Source organism: Anguilla anguilla, chromosome 10 (genome assembly GCF_013347855.1).
Source record: "Anguilla anguilla isolate fAngAng1 chromosome 10, fAngAng1.pri, whole genome shotgun sequence".
Lineage (NCBI taxonomy): Eukaryota > Metazoa > Chordata > Actinopteri > Anguilliformes > Anguillidae > Anguilla > Anguilla anguilla.
In genome coordinates, this window is record NC_049210.1 from 40,406,477 (window position 1) to 40,433,846 (window position 27,370).

The window sequence follows — 27,370 nt, forward strand, 5'->3', positions numbered from 1 at the left end:
ACACTATCAGACAAATGCACATATTGTGGCCACTTTTTAGACACTAAAATACATTTTAAAAACACATCTGTGAAATGTTTCCAATTATATTTCCCAAAAAGTAGCACATTTACAATATGTTGCAGTATCTTCCATTTTACTTTGAGCTCTTCCAATACAAATACTAAGCTGTACACATATGGATCAGGTGATTATTTTTGTATCAGTAGGTACTGTTCCTAAAAACATAAGGATATAAGAATGCATAATAATGAGAAAAAAGCCATCCAGGTCATCTTGATTTCCCTGTACATTCTGGTTCATTATTTTGATGATGTACTTTGAAACAATCATGCATTATTATGGCTGAAAATAAAGCAACAATGATTCGTTTTCTTATCTGAAATTGCAGTTAACAATCAAGCAAAGATGCACACCACATATATTTTTTTAATGTGTTTTTTAAAACTTTAATTAAAATAAACGTAGGACTCACCTCTCTCTGGCTATAGACACTGTCTCTGTCCTCATGGTTTAATTTATATACGATGTTCAATTTTATCATCATCAGACTTTGAACTAAATGGGGTTTTTTTTAAACCACATATTGGATTTGTGCAATCAACACACAGAAATGCTGACCAAGTTAAAGTTAATCGGGGTAAAATACAGTTATTCATTTCTATACACTGGGATTAATGAACCTAAGATTTTACCAAGAAAAGAGGACAGATTGCCAAAACTATGTATCAATAAAGAAGCCTATATTTGAAAAGGCATTTGAAGAAATACACAGAGAAGGCATGGAATAAGCCCTATCCAACATAAAACTCTCCCCCTCCCTGAAAAATCCCCATCTGCCATTACATATACATACATTATCTGCAGTACAAAATTTATTTCTCATTAAAATTACTATGGAACTCACTGCATCCAAGGAACCGGGATTTCTTCTGCAGGCATCAGGTTAAATTTTGCATTTCATAAGTTTAATTCAATCAGAAGTCAAACTTTGAACTTCGTGGGCCTTAAAAACCATGCCATGTTGACTTTGTGCTATCTTTTCCAGGAATTGATAAGTTATTTTGCAATTTACAAATATTACCTTTTCAGTCAAATCTATTTTGAGCATCCGTTTAACCGAAGTGCACTTTGACAAACTGACCTCTTTTTCAGCGCGAGCGTGTTCTTATGCCTGTGGTCCGATTGTTTGCTTTTACAGATTATAACAATAATATATTAAATTAATGTAGTACTTTTCAACTACAGATATCAAAGTGAAAAGGAGAACTCCCCTATATGCATTCTTTTAGGATAATGCAAAAGACTGACAGCACTGGTATGTTTGCATGGTTAAAAATCTTGAAATGCATATCACAAGTTTTTCCATTGCGGTGTTTATAGTATTTGTCTGTGCATTGACATAAAAACGTTGAGACAACTTTGAGCCGTTCATATGCTGTCATTTTATTTTTCTGCTGGGTTCACAATTTTGCCCATGAACAGTACACTCCTGGTTTCGCGATTGAGCACGAAAACCATGAAAGGACGGTCATACTTTAGGACAGGGGTACTGGGGAATGGGGCTGAAGTCAGGACAATTCCGACTCCCGTTGCCGCGGCCGCTGTTGCTCCAGCCTCGTCCATGTCTAGGGTAGCTTTGTGAACCACCTAGCGAAACACAGCACACATACTTCAGAAATACAGACATATGGAACACGCTGTGTTTATAAGGTACAGTATACAGTAAATTGGCTATTCATACAGGGAAGCTATATTTACTGGGTGATATTTACCAGTACAAGACAGGGTTTTTTTTAGAGTTTTCTTTTTTTTTAAGAAAGTCCATGCGCTTCATTAAATCCAGGAAGAATTGAAAGAAATAACCTCTTTGTGCTGACGCTAAGTTTTTTCAAAGCTGTTTCAAATTTCTCCTACCTTAGATACAACCAATTTCCCATCCTCTGATATTCCACTGAGGTCTGCAGTATCCTCAAATATGTCAGTGATTCCCATTTCAGACAGGATGCCTCTTAGCTTATATGAGGTTTTCAGGGACAGTTTCGGAACAAATACCTTGTACTTGCTGTAAAGGTAACATCAGTAGCATAATTAAGAATAATATAAATAAGTATAATTTTCAACATTTCACTGGCTTCACTACAAAACCTAAAAACGTGTCCATGTCCCAGATATCAGCACACATATGATGCAAATTAATTCTACTAATATTGGTGGAAATATTAGGACAGTACAAAAAGAAATAAAAGCAGCTACTGTGCGTTCAAAATCTTACATACATTTCTTACAAACTGCACTATATTACATATTGCACTGTTTGAAAATTTATATTGCTTTTTTCCAGCGATTTTAACAAGGATATCATTGGGAATAGTTAAACAAATAATTGGAAATTGAAAAGTTGCTTTGCAGTTTAGAAATGCTCTTTCAGTCAAATCTCCTTTTCAGGCAATAAGCAATTGAAGCACATTGTTTACACGTGGCCTGCTTTCATCACCACTAAAAGTTTCGGTCTTATGTCTTATGGTTTAAAATTCTGTATACATACTTTTTATAAACTGAGTGAACAAGTTGACTTTTCCCCATATGAGACGGATGTTTGTGTGTTGTGGGTTCACACTATAAATCGACTTAACGCTTGATTTGAAATAGCTACCTCTCCTTCACAGATCTGATCCATTTCCATAAATGGTTTTTGCAGACCACTTCCTCCAGACCCTGCAATCCTTTCTCCGGAAGGACCAGCATCATTGAGACAGACTCATTATAATGCAGCTGGAGAACGTGAGTGGAGATCTCTTTATCATGAAATACGTGAAAATTGTCTTTTTTGTACATCATCTGAACAGGAACGGTTGTATTGTCATCAACATGAAATTGGTCTTCCTTGGTTTCTTTGGGATCAAAAGGAATCTCCCATTTACCTGCATGTAAACAAGTAATCACAACAAATGTGTTATTTAAATAAGCTTACAAGGCAGCCATTGCACAGGCACACTGACCAGAACGTATTGCATATTTACAAAAAACAAAACTGTTGATTTCTAGACAGGGATCTATAGTTAACCAGAGATTTGAATAACCCCTGTTTTGAAAAAGATTCAAACTGAGGCTCTATGTAGAATGTCCCTTACCTTTGAAATATATGTAATTGATGATATACATTACTGTTAGTGGATCCACGTCTTCAACCAGCTGAGTTATTTTTCCCTTGGTCTTTTCGTCCACATACTTATTGATCTGCTCCTTGGCCTGTTCAGTCTTGCTGAAGTCGGTGCTGAAACCCTCTGACAGGTAATAGCGTTTCATGCTCTCCAGGAACTCAAGGCGGGGCTTGAAGTTTTGTGCAATGAAGAGTGCATTCCCTAGCGAGAGGTCTACATCTGATTTCTCATTGAGGTTGTGATGGATGTGTTGGAAGGCCTGGTTCACTTCCTCTTCAGTGATGTCTGTGCTGTTGAAGCCCAGACCTTCAAAGAGCTGCTGGTGCGTCTTCCCTCTGGCCCCCAAGGACAGAGCGGCCAGGGCCACGGACACGCTCAGAGGGGAGAAGAAGACGTTCTTGGACTGAGAATCGGGCTGGGCGGAGATGTGCTTGTACAGATGGAAAGCAAAGTCGAGGTTCTCCTGGTAAATCTTCAGGCTTCCGTTGGTATGGTGTTCATGCCCTTTCCCATGAGAATGTGAGTGCCCATGACCATGACCGTGGCTGTGATCATGATCATGATCATGCCCATGACCGTGGCTGTGATCATGATCATGCCCATGACCGTGGCTGTGATCATGATCATGCCCATGACCGTGGCTGTGATTATGACCGTGCCCATGACCATTATGGTCGCATTGCACAATGGACAAAAGCACAGCCAGTGCAACACACAAGTGCAGGAGGGCCCTCATCTTCATAACTGACAAAACACATAATAATTGTTTTAATTACTAGCATTGTAAAATATATATATATTAATGAATAAAATTGTTTCAAATTTAAAACTCTTAATATTACAAGAATAGTCAAAGGAAAATGAATATACTGCTATATTGAAATATGAATAGCTAGATCATCAACACTTCACAATATTCGTCAAATACACATATTATAGCCACTATTTAGATACTGCAATACATTTTAAGAAAACACATCTGTAACATATTTCCAATAATATTTCCCAAAAGGGAGCACGTTTACAATATGTTGCAGTATGTTTGGGCTCTTTCAATGCAATATCTGAGGCATTCACATATTGACAATGAGACAATTTTTGTAACTGTAAATACAGTACCTAAGAATTTACATTCATAAGAATGCATAATAATGAGAAAAGTTTATTATTTTGATGATGTACTTTGAAACAGTCGTGTATTATTATGGCTGAAAATAAAGTACTTTGCGACAATGATCCATTTTTTTACATCTGAAGTTGTAGTAAATAATCAAGCAAAGATGTACACCACATATTTATTTTTTAAAATGTGTAACTTTGATTAAAATACATGTTGAACTCACCTCACCCTGGTTATGGACACTGTCTCTGTCCTCATGACTGAATTTATATACAGTGTCCAGTTTGATCAGGCTTCAGACTTTGAACTAAATGGGTTACATTGAAACATCACGTATTGGATTTGTGCAATCATTAGCCAACAATCAGAAATGCTGACCAAGTTAAAGTTCACCCCAGGTAAAATAAAGTTATTCTGTTCTATTCACTGGAATTAGTGAAAATGAATTTTACAAATAAAAGAGGAGACCATACCAAAACAAAGTATAAATAAAATAGCCTATATTTGAATACATTTCATTAAATACATGATAAAGGCATGTGTAAAGCCCCATCCAGCATAAAACCCTTAAGCTCTTTTAAATTCCCCTGCTTGCGATGACATATACACATATCTGCAGAAGGAAATTTAAAAATTTGTAAGGAACTCGGGTGGCACGGTGGTGCAGTGGACTGTCGCCTCACAGCAATAAGGTCGTAGGTTCGAATCTCGGCTTGGGGCCTTTCTGTGCGAAGTTTGCATGTTCTCCCTGTGTCTGCATGGGTTTCCTCCGGGTACTCCGGTTTCCTCCCACAGTCCAAAGACATGCAGGTAGGCTAATTGAAGACTCTAAATTGGCAATAGGTATGAGTGTGTGAGTGAATGGTGTGTGTGCTCTGCGATAGATTGGCGGCCTGTCCAGGGTGTATTCCTGCCTCTCGCCCAATGAAGGATCAGTTCCAGCACCCCGCACGACCCTGCTCAGGATAAGCGGGTATAGATAATGGATGGATGGATGTATGGAACTCACTGTATCCATGATACTAAGGATCTGAAATGTCCTCTCCTACCATCATGTGGAAATTTGAATTTGTCAACTTTACTTTAATCAGAGGTCAAACTTTGAACTCCATTGACTTTAAAAACCATCCATTGTTGATTTTGTGCAATCTTTCTCAAGCAATGTTAACAAGGCTATCGCTGGGAATAATTAAACAAAAGAATTGGCAGAAATCGAAAAGTTTCTTTGCAGTTCATAAATGTTGCCCTGTAAGTGAAATATCCCTTTGGGGAATATGTTCATGGCCATGGATAACTGTTACATAATGGGAATTGTAGCTTATCGGACCTGTGTTTTGAAGTAGTCCCAAGGACCTTCGGTGTGCACTTATTGTGCATAACTTTTGATAAAAGCATCTGCCAACTAAATGTAATGTAACACAATGTAAAGTAGCGTCAGCTGCATTGCTTATGCATGCAACATAACATAACATAACATAACATAATGATGAGACAGGCCATTCAGCCCAACAATGCTCGCCATTTTCCTAACTGAATTAGTGCTCTGATTACCTACAGACTAGATAGTATCTAACACTGTATCAAGCCTAGTCTTGAGTTTCTGTCTCTATTACATGACCTGACAGGCTATTCCACACATTGACTACTCTCTGCATGAAAAAACTCTTCCTATTATTAATTACATTTATATAGCACTTTTCCAAATGCTCAAAGTGCTTTACAGTGAAGGGGAACTCACCTCACCCACCACCAATGTGTAGCACCCACCTGGGTGATGCACAGCAGCCAATTTGCGCCAGAACGCTCACCACAAATTAGCGAAGGTGGAGAGGGAGAGAACATTTATTTAGCCAATTAAGTCTGGGGATGATTTTTAGTGGCAAGTTTGCGAGAGCCAGATCTGGGATTTGGCCAGGACACGGGGGAACCCCCTACTCTTAGCGATAAGTGTCATGGGATCTTTAGTGACCATAGAGAGTCAGGACCTCGGTTTAACGTCTCATCCAAAAGACGGCATCTCCTACAGCACAGTGTCCCCGTCACTGCACTGGAGCATATTTGTACCAGAGGGAAGATTGCCCCCCCTGCTGGCCCACCCAACACCACTTCCAGCAGCAACTCAGTATTCCCTGGTGGTCTCCCATCCAAGTACTAACCAAGCCCACACCTGCTTAGCTTCAGCCATTTGGCAGGAGCAGAGTGCATGGAGGTATGGCTGTGGGCAATGTCTGTATGGAATTTACCATTTGCTAATTTCCATTTATGTCCCATAGTTCTACTAACAGAACTCAACCTGAAGAATATCTAGTGGTTCACTTTGTTGATCCCCTTTATTAATTTAAAAGCCTCAATCAAATCACCCCTGAGTCTCCTTTTACTAAGCTTGAAGAGGACAAGTATCTTCAGTCTTTCCTCATAGCTTTTATCTTTCATACCAGGAATCAATGGTCAGTAATGAATGGTCGTTAACTCTAACAGTTAACCCAAACCAAATAAAAAAACATTTCTGTTGCCAAGTATCTACGTAGCCAGATAGCTGTCCAGTTAACAAGTACCTAGCTCTACATTCTGATAAGAAAATATTTGTTATGACTAACTCATCAGCAGCAAACATAAAATTGCAGCTAATGTTAGCTAAAGGACATTAACTATGTTATTCTGGTTTAAATACCATACTGTCCCTTGCTAAAGGTTAGGTGCTGACTAAGCACTCCCAGAAATACAAATTAATTAAGGTGCGGTAAAAAATAAATAAATAAATAAATAAACAAACAATCAATTGACTTGCTTGGGGGGTAATAATAATAATTAATATCAAGAGGTCATCACACAGCAAGAAGGTGCTGGGTTTGAATCCCGGCCTGGACCTCTCTGAGTGTTCGCATGGGTTTCTTCCAGGTACTCCAGTTTCCTCCCACAGTCCAAAGACATACAGGTAGGGTAATTAGAGACTAATTAGTTCTAATATTTGCTTTTACTAACAGATTACAAAATCACATCCTTACCTGGTTAGACCATTTATTATTTTAGTGAGCAAAACAATAAAATAAATAAATTACAACATAAGCAGCCAACTCCCAGAAATAAAAATCAATTAATTTGCAGTAAAAAAAAGGTTAATGACTGTTTTCCTGGGGGTATACTCTGAAGAGAGCAATACTGCTACTCCTATTACTCCTACTCCTACTACTAATAATAATAATAATAATAATAATAACAATAATAATATATTATATTTATGCAGTACTTTTACTGATATCAAAGTGAAAATGAGAACTCCCCTGTATGCATTCTTTTGTCAGTAATGGTTTGTTTGTAGTGTTAGAAATCTTGAAATGGAAATCATTGCTTTTCCACAGTGGTATTTACAGTATTTGTCAGTTCAATGAAATCAACACATGTTCATAGTACAATCATTTTATTTTTCTGCTGGGTTCACAATTTTGCCCATGAACAGTACACTTCTGGTTTCGCGATTGAGCACGAAAACCATGAAAGGTTTGTCGAACTTCAAGACAGGGGTGCTAGGGAATTGGGCTGAAGTCAGCATAATTTCGACTCCCGTCGCCGCGGCCGCTGTTGCTCCAGCCTCATCCATGTCTAGGGTAGCTTTGTGAACAACCTAGCGAAACACAGCACACATACTTCAGAAATACAGACATATTGAACATGCTGTGTTTGTAAGATATGCAGTAAATAGCCTCGTCATACAGGGAAAGCTAATTTACTGGCTGGGATGTATTTACAGTACCAGCACAAGACAGGCTTTTTGGTACAGTTTTTTTTTGTTGAAGAAAGTCAGTGCACTTTATTTTATCCAGGAGGAATATGAAGAAATAACGTCTTTGTGCTGGCCCTCATTTTTTTTAGAGAGTTTCAGGTTTTTCCTACCTTAGATACAACCAATTTCCCATCCTCTGATATTCCACTGAGGTCTGCAGTAGGCTCAAATATGTCAGTGATTCCCATTCCAGACAGGATGTCTTTCAACTGATACGAGGTCTTCAGGGAAAGTTTTGGAACAAACACCATGTACTTCCTGTGAAGGTAACATAGGTAGCACAATTAAGGATAATATAAATAAATATAATTTTCAACACTTCACTGGCTTCACTACAAAACATAAAAACATGTCCATGTCCCAAATATCAGTGCATTCTGTAAAACAGAGGTAGATGTATTGGAAATACTAAAACAGTACAAGAAGAAATAAAAGCAGATAATGCGTGTTCTAAATCTTACATACATTTTTTTACAAACTGTACTACATAATATATTGCACAGTTTGAAAATTTATATCACTTTTTACCATGCATGCTAAACAAGGATAACAAAAGAACTGGCAGAAATTTAAAAGTTTCTTTGCAATTAATCAATGTTGCCTTTTGAGTCAAATCGCTTTTTTGTACGTTAGATAGATTGAGGCACACATCAAAAGACTGTTTACACATGACCTGTTTTCATCAGAATTAACAGCTTTGTTCTTATGTTGTAATATTTGCTGCTTTTAAACATTTTTAACAAACTTAGTAAACAAGTTGTCATTTTCCCATATGAGAAGGATATTTGTGTGTTGTGGGTCCACATTCTAAATCCACTTGATTAAAAAAGGCTACCTCTTCTTCACAGATCTGATCCATTTCCATAAATGGTTTTTGCAGACTACTTCCTCCAGACCCTGCAATCCTTTCTCCGGAAGGACCAGCATCATTGAGACAGACTCATTATAATGCAGCTGGAGAACGTGAGTGGAGATCTCTTCATCATGGAAAACATGGAAATCGTCCTCTTCATACATCATCTGAACAGGAACGATTGTTTTATCATCAACATGAAATTGGTCTTCCTTGGTTGCTTTGGGATCAAAAGGAATCTCCCATTTACCTGCAGGAAACAATGTAAATGTGTTATTTAAAGAAAGCTTACAAGACAAACACTGAACAGGCACAGTGACCAGAATGTATTACAGATTTACAAAAAACAAAACTGTTGATTTCTAGACAGGCATCTAAAGTTAACCATATATTTGAAAAAATCCTGTTTTGAAAAGGATTCAAACTGAGGCTCTATGTAACATGCCCCTCACCTTTGAAGTATATGTAGTTGATGAGATACATTACTGTTTGGGGATCCACATCCTCAACCAGCTGTGTTATTTTTCCCTTGGTCTTTTCATCCACATACTTATTGATCTGCTCCTTGGCCTGTTCAGTCTTGCTGAAGTCGGTGCTGAAACCCTCTGACAGGTAATAGCGTTTCATGCTCTCCAGGAACTCAGGGCGTGGCTTGAAGTTTTGTGCAATGAAGAGTGCATTCCCGAGCGAGAGGTCTACGTCTGATTTCTCATTGAGGTTGTGATGGATGTGTTGGAAGGCCTGGTTCACTTCCTCTTCAGTGATGTCTGTGCTGTTGAAGCCCAGACCTTCAAAGAGCTGCTGGTGCGTCTTCCCTCTGGCCCCCAAGGACAGAGCGGCCAGGGCCACGGACACGCTCAGTGGGGAGAAGAAGACGTTCTTGGACTGAGAATCGGGCTGGGCGGAGATGTGCTTGTACAGACGGAAAGCAAAGTCGCGGTTCTCCTGGTATATCTTCAGGCTTCCGTTGGCATGGTGATCATGCCCTTTCCCATGGGAATGCGAGTGCCCATGACCATGACCGTGCCCATGACCATGACCATGACCATGACTGTGACCATGACCGTGACCATGGCCGTGACCATGATCATGATCGTTCCCATCAGAATGGGGACGGGGGTGGGGTGTGCGTCCCTTTTGCCTATCGCATTGAACGATGGACAAAAGCACAGCCAGTGTGACACACAAGAGCAGGAGAGCCCTCATCTTCATAACTGTCGAAACACATAATTATTATTTTAATTAAAATCATTACAAAAACTATTTCTATTAATTAAGTTTTTTCAAAATTAATGTGCTCAGTATTACAAGAAAATGTAATGGAAAAGGAATATCCTACAATATTTAAATATACATTGCAATATCATCAACACTGGCAAACACGCATATTGTGGCCACTGTTGAGATAATGAAATGTATTTTAAAAATACATCTGTGAAAAATATATTTGACATTACATTTCCAAAAAAGTCACACAATTCCAATATGTTTTTGTGTGTTCCCTTTTCCTTCAAATACAAATATTGATGTGTACATGTGGATAATAAGACTTGCCACAGTGGCTGGTGAGCCAAAACCTTAATGTCAAGCCCCAGAAACAATGATCCATTACATGCATCTGAAGACGCAGTACTTAACAATTAAGTAACAATCGAGTAACAATCAAGCAGAGATGCACATCACTTACTTATAACAAATAATTGCAACTTGAAAGAAAATCATTTTGGAACTCACCTCACTCTGGTTATGGACACTGTCCGTCTGTGTCCTCATGGCTGAATTTATATCACGTTAAGTTTGCTCAGGCATGAGACTTTGAACAAAACCACATATTGGATTTGTGCAATCGTTAACCAACAAACAGACATGCTGCCAAAGTTATTCGCTGGGATAATTAAACATGATATTTTGCAAATAAATGAGGGGCTCATACCAAAACTAAGTATAAAATATGTTTTTAAATGCCTGTGATGAAACACATATATATTAAGCCCCATCCAGGACACAACTCTTCACCTCACTTAAATTCCCCCACTGCTCATAATAGATACACATACCAACTAAAAAGCAGTATGGAATTCACCGCATGCGAAGAGCCAGGGGAGTGTCATTTTGTCTACTTCCATCAGTTTAAATTTTTCACATATTAAATTTATTGTAATCGGAAGTCAAACGTTGAAATCCACGGGCCTCAAAAACTAGGCACTGTCGGTTTTGTGCAATCTTTATCCAGCAATGTTAGCAAGGCTCCCTGGGAATGATTAAAAGCATGCTAGGTTTAAGCACGCATTGAAAGACTGGCGGCACCTCAGCCGTGAATCTTAAAGTGAACTACGAGTTTACCATAAGAAGTACAGCCGTTTAAGCACTATGCTATAACGTGTGTGGCAGCAGGTCTATAGGGCTTTCCTGTAACTCCGTTGGAACAGCACCCATCTTACGCCTCAGAGAGCACCCGTGTGTTACATCACTGATTTTATAACTATCAGCAACCAATCAATAAAAATGTATTTTACACTATATTGCCATGTTTTCAGCAGTCTCTATTAAAATGGATTTGCAAACTGGAACTGATGAAGTCAACGTGTAGTCCCAGGATTCATACCTGCGATTGGTTGTGTTCTTATTCATCTTTCTATGAACCTTTTTTTTACCTCCATGCTTCACTGTCAAAATTATGTCATGGTGGCTCCTGAAATTACATTTCCATCGGCAGTAACGAGAAATAATTACAAATCATAATCTGTCGGCAGTAATGAGAAATAATTACAAATATTTAGTCATATAAATTATATTCATAATAACCCCCATCGTGGCTACATATATTAAATGAGGTGTCCATGAGTCTTGTCATATAGCACAGTAATAGATTGGGTCCAGGAGAACTGGCTTGAGTTGAAATCTTTGGCATAGACTAATTGGGTAAATGCCAAACCAAACATGTAGGCAGTAGACTGCTATTTAAATATTGTCACAACTGTGAAAAACACGAACATGGGACAGGTCTACCTTCAGCCTCCTCAAAATTTAACAGTAAATTCACAGGATACTTTTCAGTGGCAAAAGCAGGAGCTGTTGTAGTCCCGTTGTATTCGGTCCACCAGTTCCAAAGATGGCACAGATCGACTGCCACTCTCCTACGGAGATATGGGTTCTGGTGTTCTGGACATTCTGAAGTTAGTGTGTGTTACTTCTTTCTAGCAATCTGATTGGTTATAGCAAGCAGCCACCGTTACGTTATAGGCCAGTGGTTAAGTTTGCTTGTATCACCATCTGCCATCAGAGCCACACCCAGACAGGATAGCGAGCCAGGGGAAGAAAATGACTATTTGTTCCCTAGCAAAGCCCAACTCTAGAATTTGGCCAGACATACTGTATCAGACGTCATCATGGTTTACACACACAGCACCCTGAGGTTATAAGGTTAGGGTGCATGCAGTTCTGAATGAAGCCATCTTTTCTTTTTAAATAACAAACCTTAAGGTGAAAATCAGAGTAGCTGAACTGCAAAGCTTCAGTAACAATTCAGGCTAACCCACAGAATTTCACGAGTAAATAACTTTTTTTTGCTAAATTGCCACATAAAGCATAATAGTGTAAATGACAACATAAATACAGTTACTTCCCATAGTTATACTTATAGACCAAATATTAAGCTCTTTAAAGTGGCAGTGCCATGTTTTTACTGTGCGTTCTTAATTTTGATATTTTACATGCCACAAATATTGTCACATGAAAACAAATAAACGTTGGGAAACAAATTATCACAGAGTGACCGAGGTATTGAGTAAGACACAGACAGGGTAATATGCTATCAATATAAAGACCTTTATTTGCACATAACTGGTCATCCAGACTCCACTGATGCTTGCCATGCACATGTCCTGGGTATGAAAAGCAGAATAAGTAAATGCTATTTTTGTTTTTCCTCTTCCCGGAGTAAGGAGGATCAGTTCTCATTCTCCACAGATAGCCAGCAGGATCTTCTCGTAATCCCCCTTGGTGTCATCCTTCAAATAACATGAAAGGAATTATCAGCATATTGCATCATGCTAATACCGGCTTCAACTGCTACTACTACTCAATGCATCAACCTCCTATAGCCATTGTTTCTATCCCCTCTACTCAATCTCTTAACCCCCTATGGCATGTTTAAACACCCCCCCTCCCCCCACACAAAAACAGCGAGCATACAATTAGGGCTGTACAATATATCCAATCACGGCTTTTTAAAAGTGTAATAAGAATAACTGCCATCATGGTGGTCATTCACCATTTTTGTTTTTCTTTAAATAATACCTGATCCAGTAGTTAACAAACAAACATACGTTTTGCACATTAAATAACATTTCCAGTCAAACCTGTTACCCGGCAACCCTCAGGCATATCAGCTCACCAGAATGTCCTGGTATAGAGTCTTTCCGTATTTCTTCTTGTACTCCTCCTTTATCCTCTCCAGGTCCACCTCAGAGCGACTCACCATGATCCGGGTCAGAATTTTAGTCCTGGTGCCAGACCCCTGGGTTCAGCACAGGAAAGGGGAGAGGTCAGGAGATTCATGATCCGGGGAGGAAATGGTGGAAAGACTCCCAATTCGGTATGGTTTTGGGATTCGGGGAAGATTCGTGACTCAGATAGGATTCAGGATTCAGAATCTCGGGAGGATTCAGGATTCGGAACAGAGCTATTCAGGATAGACACTCAACTGTTCAGGAGGGCAACTAAACTGGTTACAGGAATGAAAGCAGGAAGATATGAACAAATAACTTAATGCACAATCTAAGATCAGGAGAAAGACTTAACTGTTCAGACTCAGCAAAACGAAATTAAGGGGAAAGAGGTGGGAGGGGTTGACTGAGGTTTTCCAAATTGTAGGAGGATTCACTAAGTGGACAGCACTCAATATTTCAAGTTGAGTTCTGTCATTGAAATAGACATAAATTAATTCATAAAATTTGCACTGAAGTATATTTTTCCACCACAAATAATTTGTTGGTGTAGAACAGCTTGCCAAGCCATGTATGGAGTTCGCTGGCTAACTTTTGCAAATATTTATAATTGTCTGAAATGCAATAGAATAAAATCCATAGCTTTTTTCCCCTGAACATTTACTAAACCAGCAAACTCCTTGAGCCTACCAGGTGTCCATGTACAGCGATGATGCGGATCATACCTCATTAAGGTTCTAATGACAAAAATCCATTTGACTGATATGTACAACAGCAATGGAAGGCTTACCTTCATTGACAGGTTGAGTTTTTCGGCAAAGAATGCTGGCTTATTCCCAGCACACATCACTGCAGAAGGGAAGGCAACAAAACAGCAGCAGCAATGTTAAAAAAAAGAGAAAAATACCACTTCAAAAACAAAACCATAACCCTGCATATTCATTTTACATACAAAGGCCTTTAGCATCAAACAAATATCCCACTCTCTGTTTTTACACGCAATCCACAAATTATTCTGCAGAATCTTTTTCAAATTCTGGAATCAGCGGAAGTTGCTTGGATACAGTATCACTGCATTACGCTTGAAAACTCCAGTCAGGAAGAGGCAGTCAGTACCACGTATAATTCCTGTTCTTTTCTTGAAAAATTAACTGTAGTTAGTAGTCGGTTTATCTTGGAAGCTTCTCAGTTTTTCAGAATTATTATTATCATTATTATTATTAGTTATAGTAGTAGTGGTTTCAACGTCATCATCATCATCATCAACAACAACAACAACATTCTTGGAAAAATAAAAAAGGGGACCATTCATTTGCAATTCTTTACTACCATTTAAAAAAGTAAAGGAATGTATACAATTCTTTGCAGTGTAAGACTTTAAAAATGTATAGACATTATTAGGGCACCGGCCTTTTGATTCAGCAGTGACATCTAGTGGTAGGATGTCACTATAGCGCCCCTTGGTGGGCAGATAGGAACATTTCTGATGGGTTTTAACAATTAGCATCTTTTGCACTTTCTGTTCATCTTTCTTCCCCCAATTCTTTCACGAATAGAGAACCATAGGGAAACCATAATTTCAGGTTTTAATATACTATGTAAACAAAGGACAATAGGTGTGAATTCCTGTATCAAGATCTCATATTTGGCAAAATATCAGTTATAACCCTGCAGTTCTAGGGTCTCAACAGCCTACCAAGTGAAACGCAATACCCTCAGGACCCAAAATAGTATTTGTGCTGCTCACACTTCCCTTTTCCATACGGTTTTTTTTTTGTTATATAAACATTGTGAGTCACTCAGGAATGCTTTATCTTAACAAGGAAATTCCATAAAAATGGAAAAAAATTTTTAGGAACAGGCAGCCATTCTGAGGGGAATTTTCAGGAGTCTGCCCACTCACCGACAGCAGTGAGCAAGGTCTCAATGTCCCCCTTCAGCTCCAGATCGATGGCTTTTCCGACGTCCACTTTGCTGTACTTTGAGTACCTCTCGAACGCTGGCAAGAGATGAGAACACATGACCTTGAATACATACACCTAAAATTCCACTGTAGAGCTTATTTTAGTCTCACACAAGTAAACATATTACATATTTATTTTTTATTTTATTCTGTTAGCTTCTGGTTCCTGTGATGCGCGTGAGAGTCGAGCGTTGTCCCGGCGATCTCACTTTTGCGGAGCTGCGGGGCGCTCCTGGTGGTGAGGATGTCGATGAAGACGGACAGGTCGGTTCCCTTCCTCTTCTCTCCGGCCTCGTACAGAGCCTGGGGGCGGAGACGCGGTCAGACCAGGAACGTCCATTTTGGGTGCGACAGGAGAAAACATCACTCTCACTCTCTCTCACACACACGGAGAGAGAGTTCTCTCACCCTCGCATCTTCGTCAGCACGCTGCTCGTTCACCATGTTGTCCTCACTCCTGTTGGCCTGTGGTGGAAGATGAAGTGAGTGGATATATCACTGTGATGCAACAATAAATGTTGTCTGCCCCCACCCCCGCCCCACAATCGCCGTTTTGATCAGGGAGGATCCTCTTCAATTTGTTAACAAAGAGACAGACAGACGTAAAACTCACGCAAACACACACACCTTGCACAAGGCGAGCAGACCATTCCTGAAGTCTCCACCAGCGTCGGATTTGATGTCGTCTTCCAGCTCTTTCTTGTATTCTGCAGAGAAACATGTGGGCTCTGAGTGTCCATACCGCAGATAACACTGAGAGGGCTCAGCCTCCTTTGCACACATGTATTCACACACACACACACACACACACACACACACACACACACACACACACTGTACGGCACATATGCACAGCACATGAGCACACACTCATGTGCGCTCTATTAAACATGCACAGACACAAAGGAACAAGCGCACACACACACACACAGTACGGCACATATGCACAGCACATGAGCACACACTCATGTGCACTCTATTAAACATGCACAGACACAAACGAACAAGCACACACACACACTATGTATGGTACATATGCACAGTACATGAGCACACACTCATGTGCGCTCATATAAACATGCACAGACACAAACGAACAAGCACACACACACATACAGACACACAGAGGCAGACACACCACGTGCGCATGTACAGACATGCATGTCTACGCAAACACACAAACCGCACAAGTGAGCAACCCGCCCGTTCAGCTCATTTAAATGTGCACAGGTGTGACACACCTTCCTTGTAGGCTTTCTTTAGCTCTCGGATCTCCTTGTTGGTCCGGGAGGCCAGAATCTCAATCAGGGTATCCTCATCTGTCCCCAGACCCTGAAAAAGCAACACCAAACACAGCAATTCAAACTCCTGCATACATTCAAACTTCTAAATAAATTATGATCCATACACTGGCTTGTAATACCTAAACAAATACACCTGTAACTGCCTTCTTGTGTCAGGATGTGGAAAAGTACCTGAAATATACTATGTTGGTGGCTTGAAAGCCAGGAACTTTTTTATACCTCTTGCACTGAAAGTAAATTATAAACTTGGCTTTTGTAAATATGTTTAAACCTCAAGACCACAGAACTACATAACTGGAGCAGCTATCCAAAGCTGTGGAATAAGGATTAGCTGTTCCAGTTGCAATGCCATTTTGTGGTCCAGAGGTTTAAACCTGAGGTTTCAACTCCAGTTAAGCACACTGCAACTGACCCTAGAACATTACTTTGCTTTTATAAATATTATTTATTTTCAGTGCTGGAGGTATCAAAAAAAGTCTTTGGTTTTCAAGCCACTAACAGTAAGAGTTCAGACCTATCAAACAGCTCAATTTACACATCCAGTCTGAGGAGATTTGGCATGTAAATTACCTTGTTCACATTCAGAGAAGCAAGCAGAAGGAGAACAGAAAAGAAGGGGACTGCTGGGGGCTCTTTGGGTTAAGCTCTTTATGTTAAATTAAAATTTTTAAAATAAATAAAAAACAGAACAGAATAAGACTCTCTGGGTCAAATGATCATGAGGTTAGAAAATGGCTGCCCACCTGTCTCCCTGGAGATCTACCATAATCCCCACCATAACAGACAAACAGAGCAAAGTCAAACGCCACCTCTCACCAGCAAAAATTTCAACACACAACCGGAAAAGGTTGCGAAACCGCTGTACGACAATCACATTTGGTAACCACGGCAATCACACCAGCATAGCGGCAGTGCTGCATTCCGCAGGCAGGCCCGAGTGAGGAAATGGGGTGTCTTTAAATAACAGTCGTGAAAGAGAACAATGTAGGCGCTCTTCCTCTTTAAAACCATTTTTTTTTTTTTTTTTAATCTCCAGGGCTTGTAGAGCAAACAGTTAGCCTTTGACACACAGACACACACACACACACACACACCCAACACAATGAGTAATGATAGAAAAAAAATCCCGCACACAAGATTGTGGGGGAGGGAGCCTATACACAAGAATTCATAAGTTCGACAAATGCAACAGTGCATCACAGTGTGCCACTGACAGACATTAGTTACTGTCAGTTAGATGTGTCCACTGATTGTCTGTCACCACAGGTGCAGGAGGGTGTGGTCAGCGCTCACCTTCATGGCCAGTTTGAGCTGCTCAGCGTCGTACTGAGCGGGGGTCTTCAGCAGGGCCAGAACCACGACTTCCAGCTCCCCCTTCAGGGCCGCCTTCAAAGCCACATCCAGAGGCTGCGAAAACCCACAAACACGTCAGATACATGCGCGCACACAAACATGCACACACACACATCAAATACATGTACAAACACACACACACACACACACACATGCATGCACACACACAAGCACGCACACAACCACACATACAGCTACACACACGTCAAATACAAGTACACACGCACATCAAAACATGTACACACACACATGCACACACGCACACAAATTTTAATACATGTACACACACACACACACATTAAATACATGCACACACACATGAAATACATGCACACGCACACATCAAATACATGCACACGCACACATCAAATACATGCACACGCACACATCAAATACATGCACAAGTACACACACCCCCATGCTGACCAAGTGGCCCTGCCTGTTCTGCATAATGGAATTTGAACGGTTGCGTTAGTTGTTTGACTAAACATTATGGGCTTGGAGGAGGATGTCAGCAGGATGACTAAACAAGAGAAAGATGAGGAAGATCCACAGACAGAGGCATGGATGCAATAAGCTGCAGATGCGGTCTTCAGTTTCAACTTGCAATTAAACATTCTTTTTTTTTTGTGGTTTTATTTACATTTTTTGCTTACCAAGCACAAGTGTAAGAGTTACCAAAATCAATGCAAAAAATAGTACTGGCATTGCAAAAAAATAAATAAAAAGGTCGTATAAGGTCGTCTTGCACAAGACACTCCTCCAAGTTGGTTAGAAACCACTCACAGGCCTAAAGTCCAGCTGGCATTGTCAAAACAAGCAGAGAGATCCTGTTTTCCTCTACACGTCTCCCCTGCATCTACCCTGCGTCTCCCCCCGTGTCTCCCTCACATTTCCCCCGCGCCTCCCCCGCGTCTCCCCCAGTGTCTCTCACCTTTCCGCTGGCCTGCTGATAGGCAGCTTTGATCTGCTGCCGCTGGGCGTTGCTCCTCTTCACCAGAACGTCGATGATGGTGTTCTCGTCCACCCCTGGGCCGGGCGAAAGCGGGGTTAAGACACTGACTGAGAACAGGCCAGCGCAGAGCTTTTACTGCAACGGCATGAGTGCAGTAACCGCAGTGCTCCAGCCAAATTTAGTATCCAAGACCGCACGCACGCACGCACGCACGCACGCACGCACGTAAGCCTAACTTCTCTCCTCACATCCCACCACAACACATGGTGACATCACGACATTACCTTTAGCCTTGATGGCTTTATCCAGAACACCCACATCGCCGCTGGGGCTGAACTTTGGGTCGGATTTCACGGTCCCCTGAGAAGCGGCCTAGAAATGGACACAGCGTCGGGGTTACGGCAGAAACAAGGCCAATCCTTCAGTGTTCTAAACCATATTCTTTTTTTATCAGTTATGATACACATTTGCAAGGTTAAATGTGCACACGCATGGATGATGTGTGCCTATGTATGTTTCCGTGGGTGGGTATACACATTTTCAGTGCCAGGTGTTTTGACTGGTTAACTGTAATTAATCATGAAAATGGTTGTTCATTTCCAGTCAGATCCCATCGCTCTGTTCTCTCTTTCACATCAGAGACTTCTAAAACTATGACAGGCATTTATGTCAGGCACCAGGCAGTCTAGCACGTGTTCGCAGGAGAGAGAAAAAGGCACACGGGCAGGTAGGTTCTTTCTGACCCAGTGGATTTGCTGTACTTCAAGGGAGTGGCTTACATTCCAGACTCTGAATCACTGGTTTTAGTCGAGCCGTTCTTGCTTTTGCTTGCTCGCTCACGCTCCGTCTCTCTCTCTCTCTCTCTCTCTCTCTCTCTCTCTCTCTCTCTCGCGCTTGCTCACTCTCTCTTCCTTCCTTCCCTGGCCCCTCCTCTCTCTCTCTCCAGTGCACAGCTGGGTAAGATTTTCCACTTTTAAACACACAACACTTTTAACTGTTTCCAGGAGCAACCAAGACTACTTCTATACTTACTGAGTCATCAGTCCCCCCCAAGTAGATGACCTGCTGTAGGAACGAGCTGATTAAAGACATGTTGGAGGGAGGTTCTGAGAATGGACCTAAACGTATACAGACAAACAGACACATAAACCCATAAATTACATTAGTTACTGCAAAGATGCAACACTTGTGACAAATGTGACAAGCTACAAGGAAAACACTGACATGAAGAAGAGTTGAAATAAGTAGTCTGTCCCACAGTAAATAGACAAAAATATACATAAAAATGTATAAAAAGAAAAAAACATTCTGGACAGATGTGTTCCATACAGTTCAGTGGTGCCAGCCCAAAGCGACGCACGGTTGCCATGGTCACTGAACACAGATCGCATGTGGGAAAACAGTCTTCCACAAAACGTGAACTTGAACGCTGTCGGTACTGATATTCAAACAGAGACTTCTGGTTTGCCGCAGAGGTAAAAGGTCCTCAATTTTGCACCTTCGCCCAACACGTCATTATAGTATTTCCCCTGTTATCATTTGAAGGCACATATCCTCACAATTCTCCGTATCCGTGGGCGGCGTGTCCTCGTGAGTAGAATTATTTCCGATAAAATTTAAAGAATCAAAGAGGCCCAAATATACGTGAAAATAAAACATTGCGTTTGTGTATAAACAGGCAAACTATTCGATGCAGAAATGAATGATTTTCAACCAGATCCACTCCTTTCCAAACACACAGCCCCTGGATCACATATTAGCCTACACGAGAGTTAAATTGGGAGGTTACCGTTAAGAACCAAAAGGATTTTTTTTTTTCAACTTTTATTTGAAAAATAAATCTAAAACTCTAGTCAGCGTAGCTTTCTTTGTCCTTTCAACACACTGATCCCAATCGCTATTTTTCTTAAAAGGAAAATTTTCGGAGAAAACTTTACGGCCACACCCAAAATCCAGTTCACTTTCCATTTATGAAACTTTCGACAAAATCCGCAACATCTCAGTTTAAACAAAGGAACGGTCACGTTGGGGCTGGTGTAACCAATGTGTATCAGCATCATTAACGCAACATTTATATTTATAAGGTAGGCTAACAACGTCACACCCATCTGAGGAAGAAAGTAGGCTTGTGGAGAGAAAAAAACTAGCTAGATTAAAATTCTAAGTTTAAAAAATACACCAAACACACCGGATTCACGAAAAAAAGTGTGAATACGTATGTGTTACTTTTTCATTCTTTATTCATAACCCTTTCATTTTAAGTAATCCAACGAATCTACCTATAGGCTACGTTTTGACACAGCCTACAACAAATCACCTTTAACTGAATGCAATGCATTTATAAGCACAAATAACATAAAGTTCAATAATCCCAGCCTCAAACGTTAACGTTATAAGAAGGACGTTTATCTCACCGATTGAGAATGGTTTTCGCTGAGTGAGATTCAAGGGGCGTGGTACAAGTTTTCTGCGGGTATATATGTTGAGGAAGCCGCGCCCTGCGAAGGGCGTTGGCCAAGTCCCCTCCCAGTGGTGGGCCTTCCCTGACCACGGAAAATGTTATTACGTTCTGGGTTTAATTACGTGAAGAAAAAAGGAAAGTAGCCTACTGTACTTAACGCTTGTAAACCTAACTTTTGTATTTCTCTCTGTGCGTGTGCGCGCGAACGTGTGTACTCTTTAAAAATGATGATTCGTTTTCTACAATGAGAAATAACTAGTACTATGTTTGCAAACAATTGTTATTAGTTGCAAAAATATTAGCAACTGTATTTTTCATATTATTAAAAATGGGAAAAGATTTTATTCTTTTAATAAATAATACAAAGGTTAAGACAAGAACAGTGCAGTGTATTAAAAGTGCGTAAGATATCCCTGAGATATTCCTGTTAAAATAAGAAAAATTGTGTGTGTGTGCGCGTGTGTCTGTTTTCTCTTGAGCATTCATTTCCGTTGTACAGTAGGGCCGCTCACTGTTCTGCATCAGTTATTATTTTTGAATACCTGTGAACACACCTACTGAGATTACAGCGTATCTCCACTCGTTAGCCCGGTTCTGTGTCCCACCATGACCTAGCATCTGATTACATTTTGTGCATTATAATGGCACATATGAGTGCAATGGAATGTCTATGCAATGTGGGTAGGCTAAATCGTGCATTTCATCGCACACTCACGTTTTGATGGTAGTCGTTCCTGGACAGATTTGATATGCACCACAATTACCTCTTGGACTTGTTGAACTGGAATTTATTGAATTGTGATTAACAGAAGATGTAAACCCTTGATTCGGTATGCACTTGTTGCACGTCGCTTTTGATATAAGCGTCTGCCAAATAAATGTAATGTCGTGTAATGATGCCAAATTATGTGAGTGCGTGCGTATTGTGTGCTTGTGTTGTGTGTATTTGTGTGTGGGTGTGTATTGGTGTGGTGTGTGTTTGTGTGTGTGTTTGTGTATGTCCTTACATACAGATTACATAAAGGCACAGTTAAAGAGAATACACTAAAAATTAATTTGTTTTTTTAAAGCTGCCATTGTTTCAGTATTTCTAATTTTAGCTGGCAGAGTTCCACACCACCAGGGAACACGCCAAGTCAACGTCTTGACTGGAGGTGATACCTGAGTTCCACCCATAGTCACTAACCTCCTGGGGCATAGTGACTGACCATTTAAGATGCTTAAAATTTTATGAAGTCATGGAGAATTCTACAATGAACACATGCAGCCTGTACCTGATAGAATATCATTATTATGATGATGATGATGGTGATTATTATTGTTATTATTATTATTATTATTATTATTATTGTTGTTGTTGTTGTTGTTTTCAGTTATGAATGTCTATATGGTAAATAGCATTGTTATAGTTAATGGTGCTGCATGTCATATACTTTGCATGTGTTTTATATGCTTTGACAACCCTACTCTGCAGGATAGCGCTACTGAATTGAGATGTACTGAAAGAGAGAGATGAGCGGGTGCTGTCCCTGCCCACAGAACCGGAGTCGGGTCACGCAGTCTTGCCCCGGATGCTGCTGTCGCTGCGGGGGGTCTGTTCTTCTGGGTCCAGCGACGCGATCTGGTTACAATCTGTATCTCACACACAGGAAACATGATGACTGCTTACAGTCCGCAGCGGCCGCGCGGGCAAACTAATACCCGCTGAAATCCCATCGGTTGGTTTTAATATTTAACGAGCGTTTCCAGAGTTTGGTTCCCATGAAAAACAAACATCCTCACAGTTTTCCTCTACGTTTCCTGTAGGCTCCTCCACAAGTCCAGCACTGTGGGGTTATCTGGGTCATTTTCCTTCAAGGTAATTTCTTTTCAAAGCAAAAGAGAAAAAGAGAAACAGGATTGCATATTGTATTTCCTGTTGCTGTGTTGATATTGTTTTATCCATCTTTATCTCTCTGTATTGGCTCTTGATTTTGAATTTTAAAATGAATGGTAAGGCATATATGTGAGAAAGCGGTAAGTTCATAATGAGTCTTGCAAATAAGGCCTGTGATTATGGTGCCATGACATTTGTTGCTATTTATAGAAAATATTGCTAATTATTCTTTGTGGTGGATGTGGCAGAGCGCTGGTGAATGTATCTCAGGAACTATAATGTGTTGCTAAAATCATTTAAAGTTTAATTGTATACACAGAAAATTCTGTGTTCAAATGAGTACTTTTACTTCTATTAGAGTATACGTTATCCCTATTGGACTCTGATGGACACAAAGTTGATTTAACACAAGCAGTATTGGTGTGTGGTGATATCGGCGTGTTATTGAGGCATTTCACTAATAGCTTTAGCTTGTCTGTGGCTAAAACAGGCTGTACAGTCAAAGCTTCAGTTTTCACTTCAGTGCAAAATTGACTGTGCATGTTTTTTTTCTTATATAACTGATGAACACAATATGTTTGGAGGCAGTATTCTTTATATGGCATGATTTATAGCATTGAGACAGTATGAGAGCACGTGGCAAGCACATCCATTCAGTCACAAATTGCATAGTAATTAAAAGTGCCAGAAGACATTGCCAACATTGTGAATTGGCACTGTTGGTTTTTTGGGCTGTAAAAAAAATTGGCACAGTTCTTTTTTTGGCCTGCTTACATTTGATGTTGCAGCTTTCAATGGAATAAAGGATAAAATGAAAATATTTGCAAAATATGATGTAGCAGCCACATTTAGGACAACTTGAAATCAATCGTTTAAGGTAATTTAATCAACTTATAAATAATTGTGGATTGTTGAACCTGCAAAAAGACAAATGCACAAAAATTAACATTGTGAATGAATGGTGCTACATAAGAAGTACATAAAAATTCATAAGCACTATAATAACATTCAGAGTTTTGGGTTGATAATAAAAATATTTTGTAATGTATTTATACTCATGTTTGTACGACAGTAAGATAAGTGAATGAGTCAGAATGGTAATGACATAATGCATGGTTTCATTCACTGACTTTTCTGTTTTCACATTTCAGGTTGTGGACCAAGTCACATATCCACGAGCCATCATGTACGTGAATTCACCAGCACCGGAGAACGTCTCGCTGTCTCTGACCTTCCTCGGGAAGAAAATCCGCAACGTCTCCGTCGCCCCGGCCACGAAACAGCGTAAGTTCCGCCTTCGCCGTCGCTTACGCACGATTCGCAGGGTTTCAATTGTACGTGAGCTGAACCCCGGTTTTAGATTCAATATAAACATAACTTAAACCTGTTCGGAGGTGAATCACCTACATCCTTCTAGATGCATTCAGCCGTCTGTTTGCTTTACTCACGAGTGCGAGAGACAACGATGGCCTCTCCAGAAAGCGAAGGGAGTGGCTTTAATTGTGCAGCGGAGAGCGCACGATTGAACCGGTCCACGCTATTTTTCAAATCGCGCATTTCAGGGTATTGACATCTGCTTGAAATTTATTTTCTCCTTGAAAAGTACAGTAGCAGTGCCTCATGGGATTGCATTCTACAGCACGAGTTACAGTCCCCCTCCCTTAACTGTGGCGTGGCATAAGACTAATGTATACAGTATGTATGCGTTATTAATGCGTGCGGTCAGAGGAATGCAGGGCTGTGTGCCTAACTGAGCCGTTTCACAGTGAGTTACAGAGTAGCGCCTTCAGAACACACCGCCAGGACTCCATATCTGGACTGAATCCAGGGCACTCGCGCCAGTCCTGTTCAATCAGCTTTTGTTCTTTTCCAAACCGACAAGAAGATGTGTTTCAGAGAAAATATTTATATAGAAGGGTGGGCGGCCATGAACTCTTTTCGGCAACACCAAAGAAAGGCGGTAAATCATGGAATGTGAGTGGTAACAATCTCACAAAAAAAGAACTGCAAAATTCCAGCATTCCGTAACAATTCCCTTCTTTCAGATATCTAGCTAGCTGTGAGGGAGTGTCAGATCCGCTCTTTTTTAACAGCTGCATTCTGGGCCACATCTCTGACTTTCTGGCCTGTTTCAGGTGCCTGGGAGACCGCTGCCCTGCCCTCTGATTCCGACGTTTCCATGGCGACCGGGCGTAAGGCAGGCCGCTCCCACAACTCGACCACGTTCCTGGAGGAGCTGCCAGGGAGTGTCCCAGACCTGAGGGAGGAGGTTCAGCGATGTCAGCCCTGCCCGGTCCACAAAACCCACCTGGACAGAGACAGTGTCCCAGGTAAACCCCTCAGCAGCTCAACAGGGGTGCAGTGTTCCTGTGCTGCCTCCATCCAGGAGCAAAAATAATTACCAAAAAATAAAAATAAAATTCAGGCCTGGCTAGCACTGATCCTGGATCAGAAAATTGTCTTGCTCAAAGCAGCTGGTGTGAAAATTAACCTGGAATTAATAATAATTAATGCAGAACTTTTCCATAAACCTGCTTGGTGTGTATTTGCCATGGCTGACCACAACTTTCCCTGGGTATCAATGTCAAATATCTAATGATTTTTTCAAAATAAATTTGAATGAATTTCAATTATGGGGAACATTTAACTGCCAGGCACACTGGCCTTCACTGTGAATGGTGCTGTTGATGATGACGATGATGATGATGGTGAGGATGATTGTAAAATATGGTAACACATCCAAATATTTCATCTTAAAATAAGACATGCTAATATAGAATTAAAAGCATAGTTTTCTCTTGAAAGGGAGAAGCTGACATTCCAATACGATTGATGGCTGCTTCGTGCTAATGCAGCAATCCCTACCACATCTCTTTAAAATTATTTCAATTTCTGATATCAGGATCATCACATATTACATTATAGATACCTGCTGAGAGATACAGAGAGAGGGTGCACAAGACAGATGAAGAAAGCGATCAGACTGGACCTCATCAGGAAAACAACAACACCCGTGACCCTGTGAAGCCGAATCTCTGACCTCCCTGGTTTCTTCCTCAACAACACAAATTCAGAAATTCAATGTGATACCCATGACTGTATTAATTAGAAATGGGTAAATGGGTCTTCACCTAGGCTGCCCAGTTGTACTAGATGACCACAGTCCAGAAGGTTTCACTGATTTGCATTCAAATAAGGAGGACCTTTGATTTTTGCCTTCCAGCACATTCCACACTCCTCTGATTGGCTCCATTGACACATGTACATACCTGGGCTCAAATAGCACGTGACACGCCTGGGCCAATCACAATACAGTCAAGGTTGTGGTGGAAGCCTTGACTGAAAATAAATTCATAATTCATTGTTTCTAATCAGACTTTGATTAGCTACCACTTCTCTAGGACTGCATTAATCTAATCTTTACGTAGAGGTAAAAGAACATGTGTCATACATTTTTTAATTAAATATAGTGCATAAATATGAAAGTAAAATTTGCTTTTAAATATAAAATTATAGATTTTATAACTATAAATTATAAACCTGGTAAAGATCATTCAAAAGCATGTGTGCATCTTGTGATTGACAGGAATATTAAAACAATAAAATATTTTAATAATAAGAGTATGATATGATGGTACAGCATTAAAATGTATGAAATCTTAAACTAAACTGTATAAACCGACTGTATAATACAAAAGAATTAAAGAGATATTAAAATGTATGGAGCTGTCTGGTTATTATGAATCGCTGTAAGGTTTTCTTGCTTAAAATTTCTCCGCCCTGTTTTGTTTGCTTATCAGCTGGTCTAAGCTTAACGCTTCTGGCTTCCTCGAGAATGCCAGCAGCACAAACACTTCAGATTGGATTCTGTTCTGAGCAGAGTACACACTGATGTACTTTAAATAATGATATGGGTGGTTCTAATTATTACATACACCATGTCATTATTGTCTTCTTTAGTTCTTTCATTTGATTGGCTTCACTCCAGGGATGCCTGAGTCATCGTGTCATATCTAAAAGCTTATTTAAAGGTCCAGTAAACTAGATTCAAATTGTGGTGATATTCCCCAGAAGTGACAATCGATTGTCTTA

The 27,370-nt window shown here is 40.3% G+C and overlaps 2 protein-coding genes across 4 annotated transcripts; both read right to left on the reverse strand.

Moving 5' to 3' along the window:
• Positions 1-1,421: 1,421 nt before the first annotated feature.
• LOC118206686 (hibernation-specific plasma protein HP-55-like) lies at positions 1,422-10,153 on the reverse strand. Of its 3 annotated transcripts, none has more exons than XM_035379657.1 (4): positions 9,371-10,153; positions 8,901-9,168; positions 8,176-8,323; positions 1,422-1,650 (listed from the first exon to the last, which is right to left on the reverse strand). In XM_035379657.1, the coding sequence occupies exons 1-4, from the start codon at positions 10,128-10,130 to the stop codon at positions 1,447-1,449; spliced, it is 1,380 nt and encodes a 459-aa protein (XP_035235548.1). In that variant the 5' UTR covers positions 10,131-10,153; the 3' UTR covers positions 1,422-1,446. The 3 variants fall into 3 exon arrangements, with proteins under 3 accessions (XP_035235548.1, XP_035235546.1, XP_035235547.1); XM_035379655.1 differs by lacking the exons at positions 8,176-8,323; positions 8,901-9,168; positions 9,371-10,153 and adding exons at positions 1,918-2,065; positions 2,657-2,924; positions 3,135-3,934; XM_035379656.1 differs by lacking the exon at positions 1,422-1,650 and adding an exon at positions 7,686-7,906.
• Positions 10,154-12,725: 2,572 nt separating this feature from the next.
• anxa1a (annexin A1a) lies at positions 12,726-21,476 on the reverse strand. Its single transcript, XM_035379673.1, has 13 exons — positions 21,356-21,476; positions 19,974-20,059; positions 19,226-19,313; positions 18,921-19,015; positions 17,927-18,040; positions 16,571-16,661; positions 15,957-16,036; positions 15,738-15,794; positions 15,539-15,632; positions 15,270-15,365; positions 14,157-14,215; positions 13,315-13,437; positions 12,726-12,928 (listed from the first exon to the last, which is right to left on the reverse strand). The coding sequence occupies exons 2-13, from the start codon at positions 20,031-20,033 to the stop codon at positions 12,875-12,877; spliced, it is 1,011 nt and encodes a 336-aa protein (XP_035235564.1). The 5' UTR covers positions 20,034-20,059; positions 21,356-21,476; the 3' UTR covers positions 12,726-12,874.
• Positions 21,477-27,370: the final 5,894 nt, after the last annotated feature.